General features: G+C 37.0%; 2 protein-coding genes across 7 annotated transcripts in view; one reads left to right on the top strand and one right to left on the bottom strand.

The window, feature by feature from the left end:
• Positions 1-26,404, top strand: part of ASB3 (ankyrin repeat and SOCS box containing 3) — a 122,272-nt gene that overhangs the window by 5,280 nt on the left and 90,588 nt on the right. The window contains exon 1 of one of the 4 annotated variants that reach the window (XM_055540071.1): positions 23,912-23,991. The exons of the other annotated variants lie outside the window; for them this stretch is intronic. The gene's annotated coding sequence lies outside the window, so the exon portion shown is untranslated. Of the gene's footprint in view, positions 1-23,911; positions 23,992-26,404 lie in introns of those variants that run through there. 4 annotated transcript variants of the gene reach the window in all.
• CHAC2 (ChaC glutathione specific gamma-glutamylcyclotransferase 2) lies at positions 14,712-23,932 on the bottom strand. 3 transcript variants are annotated; one of them, XM_055540075.1, is made up of 3 exons: positions 23,566-23,932; positions 17,714-17,749; positions 14,712-15,580 (listed from the first exon to the last, which is right to left on the bottom strand). In XM_055540075.1, the coding sequence occupies exons 1-3, from the start codon at positions 23,698-23,700 to the stop codon at positions 15,185-15,187; spliced, it is 567 nt and encodes a 188-aa protein (XP_055396050.1). In that variant the 5' UTR covers positions 23,701-23,932; the 3' UTR covers positions 14,712-15,184. The 3 variants fall into 3 exon arrangements, with proteins under 3 accessions (XP_055396050.1, XP_055396052.1, XP_055396051.1); XM_055540077.1 differs by having other exon boundaries at positions 17,709-17,749; positions 23,566-23,660; XM_055540076.1 differs by lacking the exon at positions 17,714-17,749 and having other exon boundaries at positions 23,566-23,855.

The following is a 26,404-nucleotide window of genomic DNA, read 5'->3' as shown; positions in this document are numbered from 1 at the left end:
AACAAAAGGAAGAGGAGTCATTGCAACATTAGATACTGAACAGCATTGAAGAATTAACAAAATGGACTGGGGAGGCATGCCCAGTAAAGAAAGAAAGTCAGAAAGCTGAGATATCAAAGAAGTCAAGAGAAAGAGCTGTACCAGTTAAGTAAATGCTTTGAGGAGTTGTAGATGATGAGGATAAGTAAGTAAGCAGTGTATTTGGCAGCATGGTGGAGGAGTAGAGGAGAAAAAAGGCTTGATTGGACTGAAGTGGAGGGCTTGTTTATCTGTACATTAAATTAAAAACATTATGCTTTTGCATTTCAGCAGAGCATATGCCAGTTTCTAAAAGCCTTGGTGCTGTTGACATTTTGGGCCGGGTAATCCTTTGTTGTGAGGGGCTGTCTTGCGTATCATATGATGTTTAGTAGTATCCCTGGCTTCTGTCCACTAGATGGTAGTAGCAGCCTTACTCCCTCCCCCTTTGCCAGCCAAGTTGTGACAATCAAAAATGTCTGCAGACGTTGCCAGATGTCCCTTGGCAGGCAGGATGGCCCATGGTTGAGAATGTATTTCTGGTTTAGACTTTAAAATGAAAAGCTTGAATATTAATGGTAAAGCTTTAGGCAGTAGCTCACTGAGTGAGAAGATATTTAGTGTCAAGCAGGGGACCTTTCTAGCACTCTAAAAATTTTACAACTGTAGTGAATACCTGCTTTGCCTGTAAGGCAAGTGTCTTGTTTGCATTATATCTTTGATGATTCCGTAAAACACTTAATCTTACCTTATATTGATGTCATTATTATGCATATCAGTTACCATAGAGGATTTTGAATATAAATATGTAGAAGATTGTCCTGAATCTGTATTAACCCCATCATTACCTAGAAATTATTTTGAAAAAATAGTCAATATTGCTTCATTTGATAGTCTTGACTTTTTTCATGTAAGTATGGTACAGAAAACACAGTCTTAAATTTTGTTTAACTTTCTGCTTCATGGATTCCAGGATAATGCCCCTTAATCCGACAAAGCTACCTTTTTCTGCCTGCAATGGAATTAGTCTTAATATGGCAATTTTCAGTTAGCCGCAGAATTATAGATCTGGGGAGAGAGCAAGAAAGTTGTGCAGTTATTTATCTAATAAATATGGTTTGGAGGCACTGTCCTCAGTTCGAAGGGTGTTATAAAAATGCTGTTGTTAAGCTGCCAAGTCGTGTCTGACTCTTGCGAGGTAGCCCATTAGCCTCCTCCATCCAGGTGCTATAGAGATAAAATATTGCAGACATTCAAAAGAGGGGTGATTACTTTTAGTGAGAGATAGGGTGAATGAAGTGTGAAAACCAATTAAATAGTCTCTGTTTTAATATGTGACAAGGGGGTCATTTTATGTTTGTGGGAAAAGGATGTTTTAATAGATTCTGCTGGTGTAATTCACCTATAGGAAAACCAATCAGATCCCCTCATCATAAAATATGTAAAAAGTAGATTGTGGGAATTCCTTGGAAGTGCAGTGGGAATTCCTTGGCAGTGTAGTGGTTAGGACTCAGTGTCACTCCCAAAGGCCTGGGTTCCATCCTTGGTTGGGGAATTAAGATCCCACAAGCTGTGCTGCACAGCCTAAAAAATAAAAAAGTAAATTGTAAATGTGTTAAAGATACATATTCATATGAAGCAATTAGGAGAATATTTGTATAATTGAAGTAGGGATGATGTTTTTTAGTAAGATAGGAAATCTAGGTGCTGTAAAAGGAAAGATAGACCTGCTATAATAAACTTTTTAAAATTAGTAATTTTTAAAATTAAAAATGTGCAAACCTTTTGGCCTAGTGATTTTATTTTTTTGGACTCTCATTTAGAAGCAAAAATCCTGACACTTAAGGATGTATGTATAAAGGTAATTCCTTGTGGCATTAGCTGTAATGACAGAAATTACCTTTGCATATCTTATTTTCTAATAATAAGGCATGGCTGAATAATTACATGCGAACTCTATCCAACCGAATTAAGTGAGGCGATTAGGAGCAGGGGCTCAGGGGTTAGGCCAGTGAAATTCTGATCCTACCTACTGCATGTGTGACCTTGGGTACATTACTTAACCTCTTTAGAGCTCAGTTTTCTTACCTTTAAAATGGAGAAAATAACAAATGTAAGATGTAAGAACTATTAAGAAGATTCATATTTACTATGTATTTTATTAATTTAATAGATGTTGTGCCCAGGTACTATTTTAAGCACTTTATAGATATTAAATTTATAATTGACTTATTTCTCATAATAACCCTCAAAGTTAGATTTTATTGTTTTCTCATTTTACTGATGAGGAAACTGAATCACAAGAGAGGTTAGTATGTTCTAATATAATTCACGCACAGGTATAAAATTCTATATCTCTGCCATATTATAAAATATGGCTGAATAAAATTATAAATTTTTTTTCAAATTGAAATTTTTATGAGAAAGAAATGAGAACTAACCAGATGGGCTTTGAGTTAAAAGTTATCCCAGATCTCTATATTGTTTCTCATTTAGAAATATAAAGGGAAAAATCGATAAAAATAAAGACATTTGCTCAACTTTAACAGCTGGCATGCAGTCTGAGGTTGTTTATCAGTAATTACTCCAGAGACTGTGAGACAGTGATTGCCCTTTTCTGTTAATTTCGAATACTGAACTTTTTTCTCTCCCAATTTCTCCTTTATATATAATTTACTCTGTGGTAATAAGAAGACTTTAGAGGACTGGGATACACATTTTGGGAAAAATAAATGATGAGAAAAGCTTTGGCCTTCGGACATTTTTGGTTAAAATGCAGCATGTATACCGGTGACAGAATGCCAGCAAATACACAGATGGGAATATGAATACTGGATGCACTCATTTCTTAGGTACAAGGAAAAAAGGGAGATTGGAAATTTGATTTCAAACCAAGCTAGAATGTTTCTGTTTTCAATCCCATGCCTTATACTTTTGTTCATGTTTTTTCCTAAGAATTTTCTGTTAGAATGAGTTTTTAAAGCATAGTGTATGCAACACCTGTGTATAAATAGCTGTGTAGCATTCTTGCCAAGCCTGGGTATAAGAAACTTATCAAACAAAAAATGTGGCACATTCTACAAGACAACTGGCCTAAACATTGAAAAAAACTCAATGACTAGGAATATAAAAAGACTTTTCTATAAATATGTATATTATTGTCTATTATCTGTATACTAAGATATATACTGTTATCACATCTTAGAAAAATAACACTGGTTTCAACTTTCACCATTTATTGGCCTTTCCCCCCCATGTAGGATCCAATCAAAGGTTATGCCTTGTATTTAATTGTCTTAAAGTCTGTTTTATTTTTAAAAGTTTTTATTGGAGTATAGTTGATTTACAACTTTGTGTTGCTTTCAGGTGTACAACAAAATTAATCTATAATATAGATATATACACACATACAGTTTTTTATGCTTTTCCCATATAGGCTATTACAGAGTATTAGATAGAGTTCCCTGTGCTGTACAGTAAGTTCTTAGTAATTATCTATTTTATATATAGTAGTGTGTATGTCAGACCCAATTTAAAATCTGTTTTAAACTATAACAGTTCCCCTTGGCCACTGCTTTTAGAGCTCTCTCTTAAGTTTTTTGTATTATTAACGAAATAACTGCTGCCAATTAAATTTATGACTTGCCATCTAGTGTAAGACTCATCTTGATTTCAGAAGTCTGAAAGTGAAATAAATACATTAACACAATATGGCAACTTGCCCAAAGTCATAGCACTGGCAAGCAGTGGAACTGGATCTCAAAGCCAAGCAGTCTTGCTCCTGAATCTGTTCTTTTGGCCATTTCTCAGTGCTGCCATTTTGTTTTTAGTGAGTTACTGCATGTAAGGCTATTTTTAGTACAGTGCCTTCATTACATATTAAGTATGTAATGTGTGTAGCTTTTAATATAATTTTCAGTACTTCCCAGTTTGCTACTACTATATGTTTATTACATTTGCATTCTGACTTTATTCAGTTTTTCTGTGCTTTGTTTATAGGTTGATTCTCAAACTTCACAATATTGTTTATGCAACTACCATTCACTATAAAATCCAGAGGTGTAATTTGAACTGCAGAGAAGGAAATGTAATTGTGTCAGTCCTCTACCATTTAAAATGTCCCCTTAGCTCTCTAAAATTAGTACCATCTTTGCTAAGTGAGTCCATTTTGCTCTTAAAGATATATTTTGAGCTCTGAAACACTTCGTTCTAATTACACTAGTTGCTTTTCAAATCTGATGCGTATTTATCTATTACCTATCTGTATATCTATATTTTTTCCTGTAACTCTCCTGGGTTAAATCTACTTTTTTATGTTATTCCACATCATCCTTATTTCACATTTCTCTCCCACCTTGTTGGGGTATAAATAATTACAAGTAATTTTTTTAAGGAAAAAATATAAAGTAGATATTTTAATTTTCCCAGGCCTGGTATATCTGAAAATGCATTCATCTTGCCTTCTCAGTTAATAGTTTGGGAATAGAATTCATAGTTCAATCATTTTGTTTTGCTTGAAACTTTGAAGATCATTCCTTTGCAGCTTGCTATCTAATATATCTGATGAGAATCTCAAAGCTAGTCTGATTCTCCTTCTTTGCAACTAATATTCCTTTTCCTCTGGGATATTTTATTAAACTTTTTTTGTCATTGGTTTTATCATGTTTTATACATGAACTGTGAACTTCCAGACGTTCAAGCTGGTTTTAGAAAAGGCAGAGGAACCAGAGATCAAATTACCAACATCTGCTGGATCATGGAAAAAGCAAGAGAGTTCCAGAAAAACATCTATTTCTGCTTTATTGACTATGCCAAAGCCTGTGACTGTGTGGATCACAATAAACTGTGGAAAATTCTGAAAGAGATGGGAATACCACAGCACCTGACCTGCCTCTTGAGAAACCTATATGCAGGTCAGGAAGCAACAGTTAGAACTGGACATGGGACAACAGACTGTTTCCAAATAGGAAAAGGAGTACATCAAGGCTGTATATTGTCACTGTGGTTATTTAACTTATATGCAGAGTACATCATGAGAAGCACTGGGCTGGAAGAAGCACAAGCTGGAACCAAGATTGCTGGGAGAAATATCAATCACCTCAGATATGCAGATGACACCACCCTTATGGCAGAAAATGAAGAGGAACTAAAAAGCCTCTTGATGAAAGTGAAAGAGGAGAGTGAAAAAGTTGGCTTAAAGCTCAACATTCAGAAAATGAAGATCATGGCATCTGGTCCCATCACTTCATGGGAAATAGATGGAGAAACAGTGGAAACAGTGTCAGACTTAATTTTTTTGGGCTCCAAAATTGTGACTGCAGCCATGAAATTAAAAGATGCTTACTCCTTGGAAGGAAAGTTATGACCAACCTAGATAGCATGTTAAAAAGCAGAGATACTACTTTGCCAACAAAGGTCTGTCTAGTCAAGGCTATGGTTTTTCCAGTGGTCATGTATGGATGTGAGAGTTGGACTGTGAAGAAAGCTGAGCACTGAAGAATTGATGCTTTTGAACTGTGGTGTTGGAGAAGACTCTTGAGAGTCCCTTGGACTGCAAGGAGATCCAACCAGTCCATTTTAAAGGAGATCAGCCCTGGGATTTCTTTGGAAGGAATGATGCTGAAGCTGGAACTCCAGTACTTTGGCCACCTCATGCGAAGAGTTGACTCATTGGAAAAGACTCTGATGCTGGGAGGGATTGGGGACAGGAGAAGGGGACGACAGAGGATGAGATGGCTGGATGGCATCACCAACTCGATGGACATGAGTTTGAGTGAACTCTGGGAGTTGGTGATGGACAGGGAGGCCTGGCGTGCTGTGATTCATGGGGTCGCAAAGAGTCGAACACGACTGATCGACTGAACTGAACTGATGAGAGTATTTCTTTCTAGCTGTGGATCTTTTTTCACTTATCCTTCATTGCACCCCTTGAGTCCTATTTGTTCACTTCTGGGAAATTTTCTAATATTATTTCTTCAATTATGTTTTCCTTGGGCTTCCCTGGTGGCTCAGGAGGTAAAGAATCAGCCTGCAATGCGGGAGACCTGGGTTCGATCCCTGGGTTGGGAAGATCCCCTGGAGAAGGGAAAGGCTAACCACTCCAGTATTCTGGCCTGAGAATCCCATGGACAGAGGAACCTGGCAGGTTCCATGGGGTAGCAAAGAGTCGGACAGGACTGAGTGACTTTCACTTTCACTTTCCATTTTCTCTGTTCTATTCAGAATACCATTTGGATAGATTCTTCCAAGTAGAAAAAAGACAAAAAAAATTAGGTAATATGGAAGATCAGTTCAAGAGATCAGTTTCCTTTGATTATCAGTTCTCTTTTTTGAATATCTTTTGTCAGTGTGGTTTTTTTTTCTTTCCTGTTTCCATAGTTTCTTTCCAATTGCTCATTTTTAATAAATGCAGCATCTTCATGAATTTCTTTGAGGATAGCACTTACAAATGTTAAACATTTATAAGTTTAAAAGCTCTGCTTCCTTAAGGTGAGTTGATTGTTTTTATCCTTTTGTGCTTTTGCCATTCCTCAAAAGTATTTAAAAAAAAAAAAAAAAAAAAGGATTTTTGAGCTTTTTGTAAGTGTGCAGAGTGTCAATTGTTGGGCCTCACTTTACCGTGAAATGAAGAAAAAGAGCTGTTCTTCCTCCTCCCTGTGCCCATTTGAAGAAGGCTTTATTGAGCATGAAGGTGTTCTGATGCTTTCAGGATAGATGGTTAAATTAAAAAAAAAAAAAAAAGTTGTGTTTTAAGCCTGACACCAGCTTTGTTGCTGCTGGCTTCTGTGTGTAGAGGAATGAGATAAAGGTTTGGTGTGTCCATCTCATATGGATGTTTTACGTGTCCCAAGCTTTGTCCTGCAGCCCCCTTCTGCTGTCGCTAGGTTTGGTTCTTCTCCAGACTCTGTTGGAGGCAAGGCTTCTGTGCGGCTGCAGCTTGCTCATGTGTGCGCATGCTCACCTGTGCACCTGCATGTTGGTTCTAGACTGCAGTTTTCTCTGTTCTTGCTTCACCCTCAGTATAATCCCCCCTGCTTTCTCTTTCCAGAATGCTTGCATGCACTTCAGTGGGACTTTGATAGGAAGTGAAAGAAAATGCACACATGCTTAGTTTGTCTTATATAAAGTAGGTAATTGATAGGTATTGTTGAATAAATCAGGGTTATTGAGAAAAATTGGGCAAAACATACTTCTTTTTAAATTAAAAAAAAGACTTATGACCTTAGAATACAGGTACTTAGATGAATCCTTTTTTCAAAAAATGTTTATTTATTTGGCTGTGCCCGGTCTTAGTTTCGGCAAGTAGGATCTTTGATCTTCCTTTTGGCATGTGAGATCTTTTATTGTGATATGCTGACTGTTTTTGCATCATATGGAATCTAGTTCCTTAACCAGGGATCGAACCTGGAACCCCTGCTTGGGAACTTGGAGTCTTAGCCACTAGACCACCAGGGAAGCCCCAAATAAATCCTTTTAATTCTTTTAACTTATCCTGTTTCAGGAAAGAATCTAATTGGGGTTAAAACTTAAAAGGTGGGGGCGGAAAGGAACCTGCCATCTCTCACTTTTCCCCCTACCAGAATTAAAGGGCTTAATTCCATTTTGTTCCTTTATAGTGCTCAGCACAGTGCTTAGCATGTTCTAGTAATCAGTGATAGTTAATATGTTCTTTTAACTTAAACTCTTTTTATCTCTCGTTGGGGATTAATATGTGTAAAGTACTTAGAGTAGATTTTCGCATTTGCAGTAAGTGCTCCATACGTGTTAGCTACTATTCTTTGCTACATAAACAGCTGTTTTTTGTTTTGTTTTTTTTTCTGTGAAGCTTTCTCTGATCTTTTTTTTTTTTGCTTTCTCTGATCTTGTTAGTTTGAGTTAACAATTTATCTGTCTCTATTTTGCTTATATTTTATGTCCCAGTCCTTATGGTGAGTAACATTGATTTGCTTGCTTGTGCATCTCTCCAGCAAATGTGCTTCTTGATAGCTGGGAGCTATATTTTTCTTTTTGTATTAATTTACTCTTTATTTTTGGCTGTGCTGGGTCTTTGTTGCTCAGCAAGGTTTTTTTTCTAGTTGAGGCCAACATCTGGGGACTACTGTTTGTTTCAGTGCGAGGACTTCTCGTTGAGGTGGCTTCTCTTATTGTGGAGCATGGACTCTAGGTGCAGAGACTTCGGTAGTTGTGGCTCTCAGGCTCAGTCATGGCAGCTCGAGGACTCAATAGTTGTGGCGCATGAGCTGAGTTGCCCATGGCATGTGGGATCTTCCAGGACCAGGGACCTCACCTGCGTCCCCTGAATTGGCAGGGGAATTCTTAACCATGGCACTACCAGGGAAGTCCTGAGCTATATTATTTATCCAGGTAGTGTTGGTGCGTAAGTTATTGTTTGCCACCTATCATTAGTCCCTCTTTTTTGCTGGGTCTTAATGATTGAGGAGGGTGGTGTGACTGGAGCATGGAGAGTGTGCATTAGTAGGAAGTGAAATGTGTCAAGTATGTTGACACTTGATTGTAAGTAGTTGAATACCAGATTAAAGAATTTGAGCTTTATTTCATATGCTCTGGGAGGCATTTTCATTACTGACTAGATTAGTTCCATATTTTAGAAAAATAATTGTGAGTGCAGAGTATAGAACGTGATGGAAAGAAGACATAAGATTAGAGGCAAGAAGATGTAGGAAACTCTTGCTCTTGCTGTATTACAAGGTTCTTATTTTAGTTAAGAAATCTTACAGCTCATGCTTGAACGATGTCTTAACCAACACAAAACCTAAGTCACATCACAGATAACTTCAGGGCTTCCTTGCTGACTTAGCTTTGAGTTCTTATTAAGATCCAACCAGTCCATTCTGAAGGAGATCAGCCCTGGGATTTCTTTGGAAAGAATGATGCTAAAGCTAAAACTCTTCATGCGAAGAGTTGACTCATTGGAAAAGACTCTGATGCTGGGAGGGATTGGGGGCAGGAGGAGAAGGGGACGACAGAGGATGAGATGGCTGGATGGCATCACTGACTCGATGGACGTGAGTCTGGGTGAACTCCGGGAGTTGGTGATGGACAGGGAGGCCTGGCGTGTTGCGATCCATGGGGTCGCAAAGAGTTGGACACGACTGAGCGACTGATCTGATCTGATCTGATATATGTTTTAATAATGCTAAAATTTAATAGAAACAAGGCACACAACTACAACAGTGAAAGTGCTGCACGCAACATGCCAGCAAATTTGAAAAACTCAGCAGTGGCCACAGGACTGGAAAAGGTCAGTTTTCATTCCAATCCCAAAGAAAGGCAATGCCAAAGAATGTTCAAACTGCTGCTCAATTGCACGCATCTTATGTGCTGGCAGTGTAATGCTCAAAATCCTCCAAGCCAGGCTTCAACAGTAGGTAAACTGTGAACTTCCACATGTTCAAGCTGGATTAAGAAAGAGCAGAGGAACCAGAGATCAAATTGCCATATTCGTTGGATCATCAAAAAAGCAAGAGTTCCAGAAAAACATCTACTTCTGCTTTATTGACTACACGGAAGCCTTTGACTGTGTGGATCACAACAAACTGTAGAAAATTCTCAGAGATGGGAATACCAGGTTACCTTACCTGGCTCCTGAGAGATCTGTATGCAGGTCAGGAAGCAACAGTTAGAACTGGACATGAAACAACAAACTGGTTCCAAATTAGGAAAGGAGTACGTCAAGGCTGTATATTGTCACCCTGCTTATTTGACTTATATACCGAGTACATTATGTGAAATGCCGGGCTGGGTGAAGGACAAGCTGGAATCAAGATTGTTGGGAGAAATATCAATAACCTCAGATATGCAAATGACACCACCCTTATGGCAGAAAGCGAAGAAGAACTAAAGAGCCCCTTGATGAAAGTGAAAGAGGAGAGTGAAAAAGTTGGCTTAAAACTCAGCATTCAGAAAAATAAGATCATGGCATCCAGTCCCATCACCTCATGGCAAATAGATGGGGAAACGATGGAAACAGTGACAGACTTTATCTTTTTGGGCTCCAAAATCACTGCAGATGGTGACTGTAGCCATGAAATTAAAAGACACTTACTCCTTGGAAGAAAAGCTATGACCAACCTAGACAGCATATTAAAAAGCAGAGACACTACTTTGCCAGCAAAGGTTTGTCTAGTCGAAGCTATGGTTTTTCCAGTAGTCTTGTATGGATGTGAGAGTTGGACCATAAAGAAAGCTGAACACCAAAGAATTGATGCTTTTAAACTGTGGTGTTGGAGAAGACTCTTTCCCTTGGATTGCAAGGAGATCCAACCAGTCAATCCTAAAGGAAATCAATCCTGAATATTCATTGGAAGGACTGATGCTGAAGCTGAAACTCCCAATACTTGGGCACCTGATGTGAAGAACTGACTCATTTGAAAAGACCCTGATGCTGGGAAAGATTGAAGGCGGGAGAAGGGGACCAAAGAGGATGAAATGGTTGGATGGCATCACCGACTGGATAGACATGAGTTTGAACAAGCTGTGGGAGTTGATGTTGGATAGGGAAGCCTGGTGTGCTGCAGTCCATGGAGTTGCAGAGAGTTGGACATGACTTAGGGACTGAACTGAATTGAACTGAACAAAACTACATTTTAAAAAAATTGTGAAAATATTCATTTTCTACAAAAGCCAATAATTGGTGATGTTTTAAACTTGTTTGTTGTGTTTTCTATCCATTGTTCAACATTTAATGTGTACTGTGTGCATGGAAGTAATGTGGAACAAATTTTTTTTGTTTGGGGAAGGAGATGAATTGTTTTTCATACACTAAATTTGAGGTGTTTATATAGCTCAGCTGGAAGTACCTTACATAGATGTATGAGTTGTAAAGAGTTTGAGGAAGTAGACTAGTGATCGAAAGTTTACTAAGGATGGTAATCAAAGCCTAGGACTCTTATCAGTTTGCATATCTGATAAACAATAGTCAAAGATGTAAATAGAAATGCAGCAGAAGTGTTGAGCTTTTTTGCTTTGCAACACTCTGCCACACTTCCTTGTATTTCTGTTTACGTCTTTGACTATTGTTTATCAGATACACACACTGATCGAGTGATATCATTAGCGTCTGATGCATCAGAGTTGTAAAGAAAGATGAAGACTCAGATCTTTGGGTGGAATCAGAAAATCATTGGAGACCAGAGACTACACGGAGTGGGTGGAGAACAGCAGAATAAAGTTAGATCGGAGGGACATTTCCAATAAGGAAATAAAAAAAATCTTGTGCGTAGTGTGATTTTATTTTAAAGCCTTAGAAATTCATAAAAATAGATTGTTAGGGAGTTCCCTGGTGGTCCAGTGGCTAAGACTTTGTGCTCCCAATGCAGGAGGGGCTGGTTTCAATCCCTGGTCAGGGACTAGGTCCTACATGCAGTACCTAAAGATCTGCATGCTGCAACTAAGATCCGTTGCAGCCAAATAAACAATAAATATAAAAAAACAGATTGTTAAAAGCTGAAAAAATTCACAGAAAATATAGTTAATTTTTGTTGAAAAAAATAATTGGAATATCCTATTTTGTATGTAAATTTTTATGTGATGTGATGAGAAGGAATTTTAAGTACATTTATCATATAACTGACTTTGAAAGAATCAGGGATATAAATTATAGGAGTAAGATGCTTACATTGATATTCACAACTACTCCAGTTACAATTTAAAAAAAATTTGTTTTTATGAAAAAGATAAATTAATATGATAGAATAAAATTTTGACTATTCAGTGTTTTAAAATCAGTCTTGAAGGAATAGATCACGTTCATGCTTTCAAATATTCAGTGTTCACATCACAGCAAACTTGATTTCCCTAAATGATAATAACTTTTTATGTATGGAGATGGTATCTAGACTGTGCTTACAGTTCTTGGTAGATTGAAGAGTAACTGTTAATTATATGGAAGTGGGGAAAGGAGATATAGTGGCCTGGAGCAGGAGGAGAAAGATCTACTTTAATATCCTCTCCATTATACAGATTTTTATTAAAATTTTCTTTTCTCAGTATAAGGTTTATACTCATACTTTTCTTGAATTCCTAAAATTTAACACCTAAGATTTGCCTCTTGAGAAATTATTATGCAGGTCAGGAAGCAACAGTTAGAACTGGACATGGAACAACGGACTGGTTCCAAATAGGAAAAGGAGTACATCGAGGCTGTGTATTGTCACCCTGCTTATTTAACTTATATGCAGAGTACATCATGAGAAACGCTGGGCTGGAAGAAGCACAAGCTGGAACCAAGATTGCCAGGAGAAATATCAATAACCTCAGATATGCAGATGACACCACCCTTATGGCAGAAAGTGAAGAGGAACTCAAAAGCCTCTTGATGAAGGTGAAAGAGGAGAGTGTAAAAGTTGGCTTTAAACTCAACATTCAGAAAATGAAGATCATGGCATCTGGTCCCATCACTTCATGGGAAACAGATGGGGAAACAGTGGAACAGTGTCAGACTTTATTTTTTTGGGCTCCAAAATCACTGCAGATGGTGACAGCAGCCATGAAATTAAAAGATGCTTACTCCTTAGAAGAAAAGTTATGACCAACCTAGATAGCATATTGAAAAGCAGAGACATGACTTTGCCAACAAAGGTCCGTCTAGTCAAGGCTATGGTTTTTCCAGTGGTCATGTATGGATGTGAGAACTGGACTGTAAAGAAAGCTGAGCGCCGAAAAATTGATGCTTTTGTTGGAGAAGACTCTTGAGAGTCCCTTGGACTGCAAGGAGATCCAACCAATCCATTCTGAAGAAGATCAGCCCTGGGATTTCTTTGGAAGGAATGATGCTGAGGCTGAAACTCCAGTACTTTGGCCACCTCATGCGAAGAGTTGACTCATTGGAAAAAACTGATGCTGGGAGGGATTGGGGGCAGGAGGAGAAGGGGACGACAGAGGATGAGATGGCTGGATGGCATCACTGACTCGATGGACGTGAGTCTGAGTGAACTCCGGGAGTTGGTGATGGACTGGGAGGCCTGGCATGCTGCGATTCTTGGGGTCGCAAAGAGTTGAACACGACTGAGCGACTGAACTGAAGATTTGTTCTCTGAGGACTGAGTCTGAGTTATGTGTGATGAGGGGAGAATGAGAGAGACTGCTTGGGAAGGGAGGTCCCAGAGCTATAAAGAGACTTGCGCTTTTGCTAACAAAAATAACTTTTGCTCTAGATAGCTTACTACCTTTATGATAGATTCTTAGTCACTTGTGGGCTCCAGACCCTAGCTGCCAATTTAGTATTGTTTATCTTATCCATTTTAGTTATGTTTCTCCCCATCGCAGTGGAAATGAATGTTCCTGTTCCTGGGCTCTTTGGATCATGGTCTCCCTATAAATGTTGATGGTATATCACATGTGTATTTTCTAGTTAACTTCTATTAATAACTAAAAGTCTAGAAAGATACAAATGTGGCCCATCCCAAAGTAATCCCTCTCCCTTGATATGTAACATGTATTAAATGGTAAAAGAATCACATTGGGAGTTACAAATTTCTTTGGACTTAGGTTTATTTGTAGAATGAAAGGCTGAATCTCTGAATACATCTGTGTGATTCTGAGCTATGTATGGCATGTGACTCTTGGACAGGCTAATATTTGTGGGAATCTGTATACATCTATCAAAATTAATATCTCTATCTAACAAGCCACATATTATTTCATTACACACACAAAAAAGATGTAGGTTAGTAAAGATGTGGATTTTTAAATATATTGTAGACTCTTGCGCTTTAACAGAGACACGGACTTCTGCTTCTTACTGGATGTGTACTTGTATACAAGTTACTGTGAAAACAAGCTGAGAGGATGCTCCTGTGTGTAAAGTGCCTAGTACATCCTTATGAAATATTCATTAATGAATGTTAGTGCTTTTCTTGTTGTATAGGACAAGAGAAATGCCTTCTAGAAAGCTAATACTGAAAATGTTGGAAAATATTTTAAATTTTATATAGCTGACTAAATTACCAAGTAAGGTATTTATAACAAATTAAAAAAAAAAACATGAAAAGGACAGCTTTATTTTACATGAACAACTTTGGTACTAATTATTAGTTTCACATTAAATCTAATGTGATACTGAAATTCTTCTCATGTTGAAAGATTTTAGAGAGACTGCATGTCCTGTTGAGAAGGAAATCACTTCTAATAAGAACTGATCTGATTAGTCTGAATCAAGATTACTTTTGCATGTGTTAATTATACATGGTTCCTAGGTGGGTAGCATCATCACACTATTTAGTGGATACCTTTGTTAAGTGACAAGATGTAAGAAGGAAAAAAAAAAAAACTGTAGCAAATGATCAGGTAACACCACTTCTTACTTTAAAAAATTACAATTCTAAATGCCATTTCAAACAGCAAACTTTCATTATATATGTTTCTGTTAATTTGTAATATCAAAAAGCCTATCTTTTTTTTTTAAGTTTCAGTATAAGATTAATACAAATTGAATGATAAATTGTTAGACATAATTTGTATAATTTGTGCTTTTCTAGCTGAAAGGGTTTTTACTGTGTAGTCAAATACATTTATTCAAAAAAGGAGAGATATAGTACATTATAATTCCAAGGAAATTTTTATATTAGAATGCTAACTTTTTGGCTTAAATTGGAGTTTCATTTAAAATCTAAACAAAGAAGTTCACGATCAAGGCCAAAATCTTGTCTATATTACCATACATATCTAATTATACGTTATTTTAAGCTTATTTATTTTAAACCATGATTACAGAGTAACATATGGGAATATATTAAAGGCATAGTCTTATTATAATTACTGGACTTTTGGTTTAATTCTCCACAACTTTAAAATAGTATTGCAATATGAAACAACAGAATTGTATTTATTTAGATAAAAACAAGATCTGAACTGAGTCCTTCATTGTATTTTTCTAAAGAACTTCTCATGAGCAAGTATTCAATATCATATAGCTGGAGAATCATTCATTATATTATTGAAATGAATTTTTTCTTTAACTATATCCCAATATTTTGAGTATGTATGAGTTTCAGGCCAACTGCAATTAAACTATGAATTTAGATATTATCTTGACTACAACATTAAACACAACTAAGATTATCAAGTAAACATGTTTACAAATCATATTGCCATTGTGTAATGAAGCCATTCTCTGAAGATTAAAAGTTCTGCTTGTTTGGAAAAATCAATTAGGTCTTTTTATGCAATTGAAGTTCTGCTTTCCTTCTAAACGTTCCTTTACTAATTTTTCTAAAGAGAAAAGATGCTCATCTGCATCTTCTGGCACAAGGCTTCTCATAGAATTTGCAAGTTCAAAAAGATATTCTGTATTTTTTCCACTTGGACCAGCTGCATTAAAAATTTGTTCAGCGATGTCTTCCAGAGGTGCAGGACCAAGATAATTAGGATTATCACATGTTCCAATATATAGCAACACACTGAATGGTTCTGTTGTGGAATCTTTTGGATAAAAAATGACTGTTGTGGTCCTGTAGCCTCCTTTCTCTCTGAAATCAAGGTATGCTTTTACTTCTTCTTCCTTTCCTACTGGCAGTTTGTAAGCAACACCCCATACAGAACCCTGTTGAAAAATGAAAAGAAAGTTTTATGTAGTATTTACAAGGCTAAAATAGGTGAAGATAGATTATGAGCTAGAAGGTATCTTCTATATTCTTAGAAATCAGTGCAGTTTTGCTTCCCTTAATGTACAATGAAGAGGTATATACTAAATAATAAAGGAAATAAGCATTTTAAATTCTTCAATCTGAATAATTAATTTCCTTATATACCAGGATAATTATATTTGTTTAAATTTTTAAAATTATGTCTTTTAACTAATGGGACTTAAATGAAAAATATCAGATCTTCATTTAGTCATTAAAAATATAGTTCTAAATCTTTAATCCATAAGCATTTCACTGATAGTATGCTGAAACCCACTGGAGTGGGTTGCCATTTCCTTCTCCAGTGAATCTTCCTGACCCAGGGATCAAACCAACATCTGCATTGATAGGTGGATTCTTTACTGCTGAGCCACTAGGGAAGCCCTTATAATATATTAGTTGTTCCCTTGTTTGCAAAAAGTGTTCTATATTTTTTTTATTATTATTTTTGTTAACACTAAAAGCCATTCACTTTTATTAATAACCATGTATTGATTTCACACATAGTTGAAATAAAACCTTTTACAATCCATGGTATGATCCATGATTAAATACACATCAAAAGTACAGAGAAAGATATTCATTTTTTTATATAATGATGTGAGATTTGTGATTTTTACAGCTTACCAAACAAAGCCTAGGAAGCACTTAGCAAGCATGATATACACTAATTCCATGCCTTTTCCAGGAGGCGTTTCTAATATGTTTCTAGGTTGCTGCTAAGTCACTTCAGTCGTGTCCGACTCTGTGCAACCCCATAGACGGCAGCCCACCAGGCTCCCCCCGTCCCTGGGATTCTCCAGGCAAGAACACTGGAGTGGGCTGCCATTTCCTTCTCCGAGTTCTGTATTTTAAAAGCTCTGTAATAAAGTAATCAACTATTAAGGCAATAGGTTCATTTATTTGTTCATTTCTTCACTGAGTAAACTTTCAAATATCCTCAGTAAATTACTCCATCCAGAATAGTAAATGGCAAACTCTTTGTCTAGGGAGCCTATGAACAGTGTCAGTAAAAGCAATGTACTTTAGCTGCAAAGATTTTTTGTAGTATCAATAAAATATCTGTGATACAAGCAAGATTTATAGTTTGTAACACATTTTTTAGTTTCTTGACAACTTTTAATTATTGAACTTCAGGTTGCTAAGTATCTTGAATAAATTAACATTCTATAGGAACAAAGTACCTTTTATTACCTCTAATTAGGAGTTTTAGTTACCAGTTTGGAGCCATTTTTTAAGGATGTTTTTCCTAATGTAAGTTATGAAAGCATTTCATAATTTCACCATTATTCATCTGCTGTTGCTAGCTGCTTGATTTTTATTATTTTTGCTGCTTTGATTTTTATATATCAAAGATCTTTCTAAAGTTAAATACTTCACAATGTAAAATTTGGATCTCAATAAAATGCTTGAAAATATTTAAGAAACAGAGAACTATCACATAAGTAAGTTTTCTAGTACTCCATACTTTTTAAAAAACCTGTTGTGCTATCGATAAGATTAGGCAGTAAAGAAAGTGATAATTCATGACTGAGATTTTTGCTGAAATATTAGACTCCTAGCAAATGTGAGGAAAGCTTTAAGGCTTTCATTTAATTCTTTGTGTTCATCTGGCTGTCTGAGGGTTGGCTCCATTAATGTCAAAGTGAAGTCGCTCAGTCTTGTCTGACTCTTTGCGACCCTGTGGACTGTAACCCAGCAGGCTCCTCAGTCCATGGGATTCTCCAGGCAAGAATACTGGAGTGGGTTGCCATTTCCTTCTCCAATTAATGTCAAAGGAGACCATAAAATTCTCAGTCAACAAACTCATCAAGAAGGGAAAAATGAGACTACGCGCCATTGGCTTTTCGTTGTTTACCTTGAATTCTGCATCCCAACTTTTCCCAGCACGTAAGAAGATATACAGCTAATACAGAGAGGAATTTCTAGGCTCAGTGTAGTTCAAGTTATCTGTGATGACTGCTAATAAGATTTTACTGATTATTAAAACTGTGAAACATGTTAATACTTTATGATTAAAGACTATACAAAAAAGAATTATTATACCATACCGCAGGGTCTTCAACAAGAGTCACAACTCTTCCAGGCTGTTTTAAGAAAAGTAAAAAAAAAAAAAAAAAAAAAAAAAAATTTTTTCCTGAATTAAAGTTCATTAACTGAGCATTAGCAACTTACTGTTGACATGGAATATTTTAACTTCATTTGTTTATACTGAGCACTTTTTAAAAAGTACTTATTTTTTATGATAAATTTTAAAGAGAATTAAAAGAATCTATCTTATCCAAACTATCTTGGCCTTTTAAAAAAATTCTCTTAAATTTGTGTATAATAGGTATATTGTATTCACTTAGAACGGATATTAAAAAACACCTGTGACTGAAATCAAAAGCAAAAGGAAGAAGCAACTATAATAAATATTCTTATCACTTTTTTCCTCTTCAGGGAATAAAGATTGCTATAGTGTTCCACTGAGGAACAAAACATGAAATTCCAGGGTACTTTCCTATAGAGAAGTGGTTCTCAAGTGTAGATAAAAATTACTTGGAGGTAGTTTCTGATTCTGTAAGTCTGGAACAGTCTGAGAATTTCCTTTTTTTTTTTTTTTTTTAATACAAGTCCTACCTCGTGTCAAAGGTTGTGTATTTATTGACATTAGTGAGAAAGTTGTAAGCCACAGCTTTACCTACTTGTATGCCTGCTGTGTGACACAGAGTGAACCTACACCATTCAGATATTTGTGCTATCCTTGTTTCTATTTCCCTCTAGTCTTTGTCCATTTGTATAGATAATTTGTAATCATGGAACACATGGAATTTTGGATTATGTTTTTAATTTAATTTTCCTGTTAGTCTTCTGATACTTATTAACAGGTGCATGACACTCTACCATCATCAGTGAGCTATAATTTAAACATCTTTGTACTGCTGGACATTTATATTTTGCTTTTTTTCTATTTAAGATAATGCTACAGTGAGGATACATATATTGATAAGGGGTCATGTAGGAATTGCCGTATTACCTTCGATTTCAAAGTGATTTTGGAACTATTTATTGAGTACCTATTCTTTGTTGGAGAGACAATAAAACTGATTCTGGTTTTTAAAAGCTTATATTGTAAGTCTGGAATATGAACTTATTAACATATGAAATAGGTAGAGAATACTTAAGGGTTGTGATGTATGCTGTTTATTAAGTGAAGTAATAATTCTGAGTCTTGGGTGGTCAGAAAGAAAGACACAATTCTGAGTAAGGGTCTAGAAGCAGAATTAAACCAGGCCAAAGTGTCTGACTTTAGCAGAGGCTTCTCCATGAATGGAAGATGATTCAGAAAGATAACTGGAGAAATAGTCAAATTTGAAAGCTGAAGATTGGAGTTGAAATTGGGGGACAATGGAGAAAACAAGCCACTGAAATTTGGGAGAAACAGGAAATGAGGCGCTACTGTAGCACTCAAGTTAGTAGGTGACTAGCATGATAAAAGCAGATGCTTTGGGAAGATCGGTGTGTTAATTTGCTGTTCAGTCACTCAGCTGTGTCTGACTCTTTGTGACCCCATAGACTGCAGCATGCCAGACTTCCCTGTCCTTCACCATCTCCCGGAGCTTGCTCAAACTCATGTCCACTGAGTCAGTGATGCCATCCAACCATCTCGTCCTCTGTTGTTCCCTTCTCCTTCAGCCTTCAGTTTTTCCCAGCATCAGGGTCCATCAATACAAGGATGTTCATGGCGGTAAAGTATATAGTATGCACATTTAAGTGGGAAGGAGGTAGACTGTGAACAAGTAGTGTTAGTGGTCTGTGGGACAAGCTGTGCTCTCCACCTTTCCTTGCTTCCCCTTTAACCAGCTTAGTCACTAATTCTTGGTAGCTTTATCTTCTGATTATTTTCTAAATTTGTTTTCTCATCATCCTTTAGTTTCCTCAGGGTTTTCGCTCTCTGTCTCCAGTTTGTTCTACATGGCCCTAGGTTGACTTTTTGTTGCAAAAATTGGGTTTTGAGTTTTCCTGTGCTTTAAATTTTTCAGGGTTATAATATTCTACAGAATAAAAACTCCTTTGCATGAGTTAACTACAAACCTCACTTCTTACCACTTTCCTTCTCAAGCTGTAATGAATTATTTATAATTTTTCAGTTCAGTCGCTCAGTCGTGTCCAACTCTTTGCGACCCATGGACTGCAGCACGCCAAGCCTCCCTGTCCATCACCAACTCTCAGAGCTTGCTTAAACTCATGTCCATCCAGTTGGTGCTGCCATCCAACCATCTCATCCTCTGTTGTCCCCTTCTCCTCCTCCCTTCAATCTTTCCCAGCATCAGGGTCTTTTCACATGAGTCAGTTCTTCTCATCAGGTGGCCAAAATATTGGAGTTTCAGCTTCAGCATCAGTCCTTCTAATGAATATTCAGGACTGATTTCCTTTAGGATTGACTGGTTGGATCTCATTGCAGTCCAAGGGACTCTCAAGAGTCTTCTCTAACACCACAGTTCAAAAGCATCAATTCTTGGGCACTCAGCTTTCTTTATAGTCCAACTCTCACATCCATACGTGACTATTGGAAAAACCATAGCTTTAACTGGACGGACCTTTGTTGGCAAAATAATGTCTCTGCTTTTTAATGTGCTGTCTAGCTTGGTCATAGCTTTTCTTCCAAGGAGCAAGTGACTTTTAATTTCATGGCTGCAGTCACCATCTGCAGTGATTTTGGAGCCCAAGAAAATAAAGCCTGTCACGGTTTGCATTGTTTTCCCATCTATTTGCCATAAAGTGATGGGACCTTTACAAACATTCATATCTTTGAATATACCAGTGCCCAGAGTGGAATGGGCTTCCCTGGTGGCTCAGACGTTAAAAGAGTCCGCCCGCAATACGGAGACCTGGGTTCAATCCCTGGGTTGGGAAGATGCCCTGGAGGAGGGTGTGGAACCCACTCCAGTATTCTTGCCTGGAGAATCCCCATGGACAGAGGAGCCTGGTGGGCTATAGTCCATGGGGTTGCAGAGTCGGACATGACTGCTGACTAGGCACAGCACAGCATTGCACAGCAGAGTGGAATGCCCTTCTTTAGAATCCCTTGGATATCCTCCTGCCACTCTTTTTTTGTAAAGGCTTGGCTGTCTTTTGAGGCAACTTTGCAGCAGCTCCTTCTAAACTCTCATTGCACCTTTTCTCTTACAGCACTTACTAGGTATTGTTGTTTGCATAGGTGTTTTCCATTTATATGTGAGCGCTCAGTAGTAATTGTTGAAAGGGGGAGAGGTAGTCAAGTCCTTGATGTAGGTGGTGACAATTGAAACAGAAAACAAAGAGCATATGTAGGGAATCATTAAGGGAAAATAGATGGGTCCCTTTGACTGCTTATGGATGAAATACACATAGACTATTGACACTACTGATATATTTACCCAGAAATATTTTATAAAACTTAAGCTGTTTGTTCCTATTATTATTGGGGAAACAATGTTAATTTGTAAGTGTACTTAAATTTTGGGGGGAGGGCATTGAAACTGAAGAAGGGGTCTTGAAAGGTGAATAGGATTGGAGGATGTGAAATATGAGCCATGTTGGGTCCTTTCATTGGGTAATGAGTAATGTTTCTGATCACCATCTAGAAATGTTAGAGATTTAGTAAATATTCATGATCATCTCTTGTGTTAAAATGTTTTCTCTTTTTGAAATTGAAATATATTCTTTCTGATGTGAACACTTTTTCACATTTAAATAAATCCTTAATTTGATAAAAAATTGCTAGTTTTGTTAGAAATAAATGAGATGCTTAATTAAACTTAGGAAGATATTAAAGTTTAATGAAGCTAAAAAGAAAGCATAATTAGGAAAGGAAGTAGGTTTGGCATTTTTCCTACAAATGTCACATTACAGTATGTAGAAATGAGTCCAACATTTGTTTAGTAACATCACATTTCATATGTACTGATGACTAGCTCACTAGGAGCTTATGTTGCTGTAAAAAACATAGTGCTATGTAGAATCTACATTATTCTGCTAATTTGCTAGGTATTTCTGTAGCCTTTTGTATTTCTGTTTGTCATACACTTAATATTTATATAAGGCTTGTGCTCCATTATAATAGAAAATGTGAAGTAAAATAATGTTCTTTCTGCTAAAAGCAGAACAGTATATTTAGAAAATGTTTGATGCTTTAGGTTTTCCTTCAATATGCTAGGATGGGTTCTTTAAATAAAAATTGGTATCAAACTGTTAGCCATTGCAGCACCCCCACCCCCAACTTTCCTACCTTATATTTTAGAATATTTAAGTAAAAAGAGATATTGATTTTATAGCTACCTTCTTTAATATTTTATTAAAGACTCATGAATTGTTGTATTGACTTGGCAATTTCTTATCATCAGTTTGTTTTGACAGTGTACATAACTCAGTGTGCTGTGTAACAAACATTTTGGTTGAGAGTAGAGTACTGAAATATGCTGTTCTAACCATTTTCTTAAGTATTTAATACTTGGTTTTTTAAACTGAAGCCTAGTAAGGCATTCCTTTGCAGAATGGCAGTTTTAAGCTCTCAAATCTGACAACTCAAAAGGCATTTTATTTAACTTTAAAGTCTTAAATGTTATTTTACAATATTCTTGGAGATAGTTTGGACATGAAATCTCTTTTGGCCTGTAAATTTGCATTTGGTGGTAAATCACTCCCCTGTTTTCAAGTCATTGTCTACCTTAAAGCCAGATTCTTAATTTACCAACTCTAGTTGAGGTAGAATGGCTTTTTTTTTTTTTTTATGATTTTAATGCTGTGTCTCATTTATGAGCAGGTGCAAACTACAGCCTTCTTCTCTTCCCTTTTCCATGATGCAAGACTACAGGTATTTCTTTGGAATTAACCTCAATCTCTTTCTACATCTGATTTCTAGCATTTTAGATTTCCTGCTTTTGAGCCAGTATTAATTTTTTTTTAAAGAAAGTGGTAAACTCATATAATTCTTAGTATTTTAGACAACATATAAGCAATTAAACATTTTGTACTCTTTTAAAAGTTAGCTATAATAAGTGTTCAACTTATCCAAATTATTACCCAAAATTTAGTTTTCCTTATGGATTACTTGTCTTGCAGACAAAAACGAGGCTGATTTGCATAAGCAGTGAGCTGTTATTCTCTGTATTTACAGTGTATTAAGATAAATGTCCCTGCATAACTGACTGAAGAATGGATCAGAGAACTTAATTTCACATTTACAATTTAGAGGAGAACCACTGAAGAAAAAACATTAATGTTGGATATAGTATTGGTACTGTGCTACTTAGGTAACAAAGCCGGACTTAACTTCTGAAGTACCTGACAACCAAGGTGGTCAACATAAGTTCCTTTATAACCAGAGATAATTTTGGAAACTAGTTTTTCTGTGACCATAGGTGTCATAAAACCTTTGGAAAGATATAAAGAAATCCCAGAAATAACATGCACGTTTAAACTCAGACCAATGAAAATCTGGCAGAATGTAAAAATGCCAACAAACTTAATTGCTAAGAAGCTGAATTTACTAGTTGATTTTAGTATTTCAACTCCGTGGTGACAGGAAGGTTTATCTTCCCACCTTTTTGTGGCGGGGGTGGGGGTGGGGAGGGAGGGTAGCTGCCAAGAAATGGCAGGATCCCCTCTCAGCACGTTAGCCTTGTGGGAGCTTGTGCCCACGTTTCTTGCCTCCTCAAGAAGTAACTGCCGCCAGCATCTCCAGCGGCTTCAAAAGGACTGCCCTTGGTTTAGGATCCCAGAGTAGGGGGCAGGTGGCCGAGGAAGGTGCACAGAGGTAGCAGCAGTATCCTTAACCTACTGACCTTCGGCGGTGGGGTGTGAGTCCTGCAGAGCTGGACAAGGACTTGAGGAACAGTACTCCGGGGACAGTAAATGTGGGGGACAGGTTGCGCCTCACCTTGCCAGGAACTCCGCGGTGGTCGGTGCTGCCCTGCCAGAAGCGCCTGCTGTAGCCTGAGATATAGCCAACCAGCTTGTCCTGATAGGGGAAGTCCACCTTCCAGATGAGAGACCCGTAACCAAAAACCCACATCCTTCCCTTGCTTTTCCTCCGTGGTGGCTGGCGGTGGTGGCGGCGGCGGCGGCAGCGGCCGTCCCCTCTTCGTGGTCTCTGAGCTGCTGTCTTGGAGGTGCTGCCGGCAAGAGTCTACGACTTTCCGGACGCAAGAAACCGGCTGCGTAGGCGCAAAGCCCGCACTCCTTCTTGGGGGCGCAAAGCACACTGGGACTTGCAGTTCGCGGACCGGTTTCCTACTCTGTCTCAGTCAACGTTGTTATTTTGTCTCCTTGTTTAGGATATTTGGAAGCATTGATTTCCTCTCTGGTAAGCAATGGATTTTTCAGCCGCCTCTGTTTATCACCCTACTTTTCCTGAGGTGCGTGTAGTCAGAAGACTACCGTACCCACAATCCTTTTAGTGTGGCTTTAAGGTTGGGTGTATTTACTTTTTTCAAATGGGAGGAGGAGAGAGAGGGTGGGTATCTTGGGTGGCGTGGTTTAGATACACGGAGACGAACTGTTTATGGGCACCTTATGTGGCACGTAGAAAGACATTTCTTATGCTTTGAAAACTGGATTTCTGCCCATTTAACAAGAGCTAGGGGAATGCAAGCTCGGATTGTAATCTGTATTTGACTTTATTTACATTAAAAAAATCTTTTTTACCTTTCACAAACAAAGTTTACTACAGAAGTTTTGTGGCTATGGAAGCGCTATCATTTCAGCAAAAACTGCTTATAAAAATTTTCTGTGTGAAACGATCTTAGTCATCTTTAGTATACTCAGAAACTCACTCAGAAAAATGTAGATAAATGTTTTTAGCTTGTGCATAGGCTTTGGAAGCCATATGTGGGACCTCCTGGGATCTGTGTACGTTTCTCTGTTGAAGAATTGAACAGATTTCATGAATTTATCCCGCAGGTCAAGTATCCTAAAAAACGTTTTGATCTTCAGGTTAGAGCTGCTGCTCGGAAATACTGTTCAGGAAGCTCACTTGGGCCATCAAGGCCATGTTTATGTATGTGAGAACAGAAGCCTAAAGAAATGCTTGTTCTTTTTTAATGTTTTATAGTCTTCAACTGTGTAAAAGAATACTAGAACATCCAGGTTCAAAGAGTATTATTTATACTCTTTAAGAAGTCAGCAGAAAAATGTCACAAAGAAAAACTTAATTTAAGAGTAACCAGGTCTTAACTTTCTTCAAATTGTGGTTTCACATTGCCTGGAATGGTTAGTTTCCCTCTCCCAATTTTTCTGAAAAATTTCAAACATACAGAAAAGTTAGAAATACAGAGTATGGTGACCATTTATGTCCTCCACATGGATCCAATAATTAACATTTTGCCACAGTTGCTTTACCTTTTATTTCTCTTTATATACTTTTAAATCTGAAATGTCTGAAGCTGCTTGTGCTGTGACTTAACTGCTAAAATAATTGTAAGAATAAGGACATTCTCTTAATAACCAGAGTGCCAATATTACATCTAAGAAAATAAACAATAATTACATCATCAAATATTTATTCTGTGTTCAGATTTCCTTAATTGCCTCAAAATTTATTTTTATAGCTGATATTTTACCAGTTTAGGTCCAGCTGAGGTATATTTATCATACATATTTGTTAGTACATTATATGTATTTTCTTTGTATTCTCTTTTAGTCTAGAACATAGGTTTTATTGAAAGAGATCTTTATTTATTTGCCTTGGTTGCACACATGGGCTCTTCAGTTTTGTTGAGACATCCAAAATATTAGTCACAGCATGTAGGATCTAGTTTCCTGAGTAGGGATTGAACTCTAGCACCCTGCATTGGAAACTTGGGATTTTAGCTACTGAACCAGCAAGGAAGTCCCTAAGTAAGATAAACAGTTTATTCATGTTAACTTGTTGTATTAAGGGTTGAAGAGAATGATCCTGCTATTATAGTACATTTCTTTTGGACTCTCTTTCTCTTAAGTGCAAAGATATCCAGTTCTGTTAATTTTTTTCAGATTACTGCATATTAATCTGGATCTATTAACAGTATTTGTAACTGTGAGAAAAGCCAGAAGGGATGCTTACTTGTTTTTACTTGAATGCTGTTTTTAATGTCTTTGGAATAGTATTCTTGTGTGTGTGTGTGTGTGTGTGTGTGTGATTTTCCTATGTAGAAAAAAAAGTTTTTTTCTCTTAGATGAATATGTTTATAAATTGTCCTAAAATGTGTGATTTGTTCTTTTTTGTGAAACTTGGATGTAATGGCCCTCGCTACAAGTAGTGTGGTTCAGAAATGTACAGTTTAGCATTCAAGATTCTCCATAATTTGGCTACCTCTGTAATCTCAGTTTTCTACTGTGTACCTAATCCTTCCCAAGTGAATTGATTGCTTCCTTTACTCACTGGACCTTACTCACCCTTGCTTGTTCATTTCCATACTTTTGGTTATGTTTTCTCCTTCTGTCTAGAAATGCTCTTTTGCATGTTATCTCAGTGTCACAGCCTCCCTTATCTTTTAGGTACAGCTTGAAGTAGTTTTCCCCTGCTTGACTACTCATGACTCTCTATCTATACTTCTCTTATGGCGCTTTCTGTTTTCTATTTTGAATCACATATATTTATTGTTTCTGTGAGATGGTACATAACGAGATAGAATCTATGTCTTTGTGATCTTATATGTTCCTTATTGCTGATCATTTAATTGGTGTTCAGTAAATAATTATTAACTGAATAATTAAATGTTCTGTAGTAGTAAATATCT

The sequence above is a fragment of the Bubalus kerabau genome, chromosome 11, assembly GCF_029407905.1.
Source record: "Bubalus kerabau isolate K-KA32 ecotype Philippines breed swamp buffalo chromosome 11, PCC_UOA_SB_1v2, whole genome shotgun sequence".
In the NCBI taxonomy this organism is placed as follows: Eukaryota; Metazoa; Chordata; class Mammalia; order Artiodactyla; family Bovidae; genus Bubalus; species Bubalus kerabau.
This window is presented reverse-complemented; position numbering and strand designations above follow the sequence as displayed.